This window comes from Rhagoletis pomonella, unplaced genomic scaffold, assembly GCF_013731165.1.
Source record: "Rhagoletis pomonella isolate Grant_MI unplaced genomic scaffold, Rhpom_1.0 Rhpom_scaffold_02859, whole genome shotgun sequence".
NCBI classification, from domain to species: Eukaryota; Metazoa; Arthropoda; class Insecta; order Diptera; family Tephritidae; genus Rhagoletis; species Rhagoletis pomonella.
In genome coordinates, this window is record NW_023461412.1 from 7,513 (window position 1) to 10,890 (window position 3,378).

Consider the following 3,378-nt stretch of genomic DNA (forward strand, 5'->3'; position numbering starts at 1 on the left):
TACAATTCAACCTAGTTTTACATCACTATTTCGCACCACTTGTTCGCTTCTTCCTCTTCTTCTTCAAAATTATTCTTTACACTCTCATTCTTATAATAATGTGACGTCACACCCAGTTGCTCTCAGCTCGATTGGCGCAATCTTGTATTCTATCATTCTTGGGTTGCCACCTATTAAGAAAATTACTATATTCAATCATAATAAGCGTAGGCATCAGTTCTGCACCGTCACTGTCAAATGAAACGACTTAGCCTCTAGATGTGCATTTACATATTATATTTCTTGGTAGGGTTGCCACCTGTTAAAACTTTACTTCAAATCGGCTATAATAAGCAAATACTTTCGAAGTTTTTATTCATAAGAACCACAAACAATTTTATTCATACGAATTTTATATACATACATATGTACATATATCTACGTATTTTTTGTTAATATTTAACATTCTTCTGCCTCCAACTGAACATCAAATGGCAGCACAATGTCACATAAAGAATCAGCATCAGAGTCGGTGTCCGTTGAGCAATCTGATGTATTTAAATGGTCGGAATGCGGTTCAACGTTTGGAGCTTTCAAAAGTTCAATAACTTCTTTAGGTATTTTTTTCTTTTGATTTTGTTGTTGTCTCTTATTTAAAGATATGCTTGAAAGGAATGGATCAGAGGAACCCATTGCTCTTTGGAAGACGTCGGCCATATTATTAGTTCTACTATTTTGTCTAGCATGAGATCGCCTGTCGCTCTTATAATATTTATTGCGGGATTCTGAAGCACTTTCACCAAGACAGCCTAGGGGCACTACAGAGGCTGCGATGATTTGTGCACCGTGTATTAAAATTTTATGTAGAGTCGGTGACATCGGATACCACGGGTACTTTTCCATATACAACGAATATGTCTTTTCCGAGTACTGCTTAGACTTTAGGGCGCTAATCTCGTATTCACAAGAAATGGCGATCAAAATCATGTGAAAACTGTGGAGTAAGTCGGTGTCAAACCCTAATATTGAAGAAAATAGCGTAACATCTGAGAAAGCTCTTCTGGCAGTATTTCCATCATTCATGTTTCCGCTACCGCTCTGCTTTGGTCTATTCACATGAAGTCCCATTTCCGTCCATAACCGTTTTTGAATAAGTTTTTTACGGGCCTCAATAATTTTCTTATCATTTTCATCTCTTATTTGCCATTTTTTTACTTCAATCCTATATGACACATTAAGAACAAACTCCAAGGTTCTTATCCAAGCATGAACGGGCCTAATGCCATACTTCAGTTTATCAGGCCTTGCCTTAAAATGTGCAGAGTTTACGTCTTTTGTTTGCATGAAAGCTTTAGGTCCTCCTCCACAGAGGGGACATAATTGACAAGATTTAATACCTGACAAGATATTTAACACTTTTCCGTCTATTAGAGTCATATGGAGATCAAAGAACACCGTGATATTTCGGTTGCCGAAGTCTGTATAAATAAATGGCTTTAAATTTCCTATTTGTAGATCCAAGTCTTCTTTTTCCATTAAAATGTGCTCCCTTGTTTCCTTTATAAATTGTATTTTTAGTGGTCTGCAAAACGGCACAGACTGTGGAGTGGAATTATTCCAAATCACTCTTCCTGAAATTTCACTCAGTTTTAAAGGTATAATTGTGGTAACGAACAAAGATTGATCAAGAGCATACGGATCATTTTCAAATTTTTGTTTATAAGTCGACCCGTCAAATCCATAGCTCACAATAAGCCTAAGTTCAGCGATTTCAGGAAAACTAATGAAGACTTGTTCTTGTACTAAAATTAGGCGTTTGGTGGTGTGGTCCAATAAATTCTGCAATGAAACTTGAGCGACAGTTTCATCGATGCTTATTCCAAGGGGTCTGCATTTCAATTTAGCTTCCACAAGTCTGTCATAACTTGGGTATATATTGCAGTGTTGTTGTTTATTTAAAGCTCTCATGCTGTTATATTGTTTTTTAGTATATGAATTATCGAGCAAGAATGCAAGGGCTCCATCTGGAGATATTGGTATTGGATCCTTTGAACAAAGCTTTTGTTTTAACCTTTTGGGCGCATTCTGTGACCTCACACATTCTTTTAAAACAAAGGCTACGTCTCTATTAGATTTTTTTGCTGATAACGTAGCGGCATGTACTACAACTAGCGAAGTATCGTGCTCATTCGAAAGATCGCTAGCCAATTTCCGTTTCAATCGGGGTCCAGCGTCATTATAAGTTAAATGGGGTCGTCCTACATTATTGGGCTTTTTTGTGTTATTATTGTCAACAATTATGATTATATTTCCCGATAACCACTGTGAATGCGTTACCTTCAGTCGATTCAATTGTCGATTGCATTTCCGTAAATTTAGTGTAGTAAAAGCGACAAAGTTTGCTACTTTTTTGCGTATTTCTCTTTCTTTATCAATACTTAAAAGAGATTTCCCAATTCTAGTAAAGATATACTCTGTTATCGCGTCTTTTTTTCTTATTATTTCTACACCAAATAGTTAGAAGCTCTGCATGTGGAAATTCGAACTTCACTAAAAATTTAAAATTTTGTTAAAATGGGCAAAAATGAGCAAGCAAAAACTGTTACTAGGCCAATAAAATCTAATTATTAGTAAGCATTTTTTGTATTATTAGCTCGTCTAATAACTTGTCAGCTTGCTAGTTCTACTCCACGGAACACAAACATATTGTTACTTATTATTTTTTAAATATGCACTACAAATATATTAAATAAAAGCAACATTTAACACACACACGATATAACCATTAACTCACTGTATTGAACATACTTTGACCTTCATTATCCATATCTGATTTTCTTTCTTTTATAATAACACAATCGTTCACAAGACTTTAAAGTGTACTAATAGTTTTGCTCCAAATCTGGCAAAATAACAGCTGATCAGACACATGACTTTGAAGGCAAACTAAGAGCACAAGGTTGCAACTTCAAATCTGTTATTGGGACATTTTCTTAGTTGATATATGTACTTTTAGAAAAATAACTGATATCAAGAATATATTGCTATAAAAATCTTGAATTTATGCCAAAAAAAATCCAATTTCGGCCAGTGTGCATCGGTTAGAAAACACCATATATGTAATACTCCTATATTGGCAGTAAGAGCTAGTACCGTCCGAAAACACTACAGTACAGATATATCAATAAACACGTACGAAAGAAAAGGAACACATACGTTTATAAATAAACATGTACACAACACATTTACAAAAACGGCACTCAAGTACACAATACATTGACAAAAACAGTACTAGACTGTCTCGCTCTGATTTCGGAATGCTTACACATTGAGAAGCTAGCTTACTGCCAATATAGAAGTATTACATATATGGAAAACACGTATAAACGCATCCCCCAT

General features: G+C 35.2%; 1 protein-coding gene across 1 annotated transcript; it reads right to left on the minus strand.

Moving 5' to 3' along the window:
* Positions 1–233: 233 nt before the first annotated feature.
* LOC118753799 lies at positions 234–1,688 on the minus strand. Its single transcript, XM_036488673.1, has one exon. It carries the CDS (start codon positions 1,513–1,515, stop codon positions 439–441), a length of 1,077 nt encoding a protein of 358 aa, XP_036344566.1. The 5' UTR covers positions 1,516–1,688; the 3' UTR covers positions 234–438.
* Positions 1,689–3,378: the final 1,690 nt, after the last annotated feature.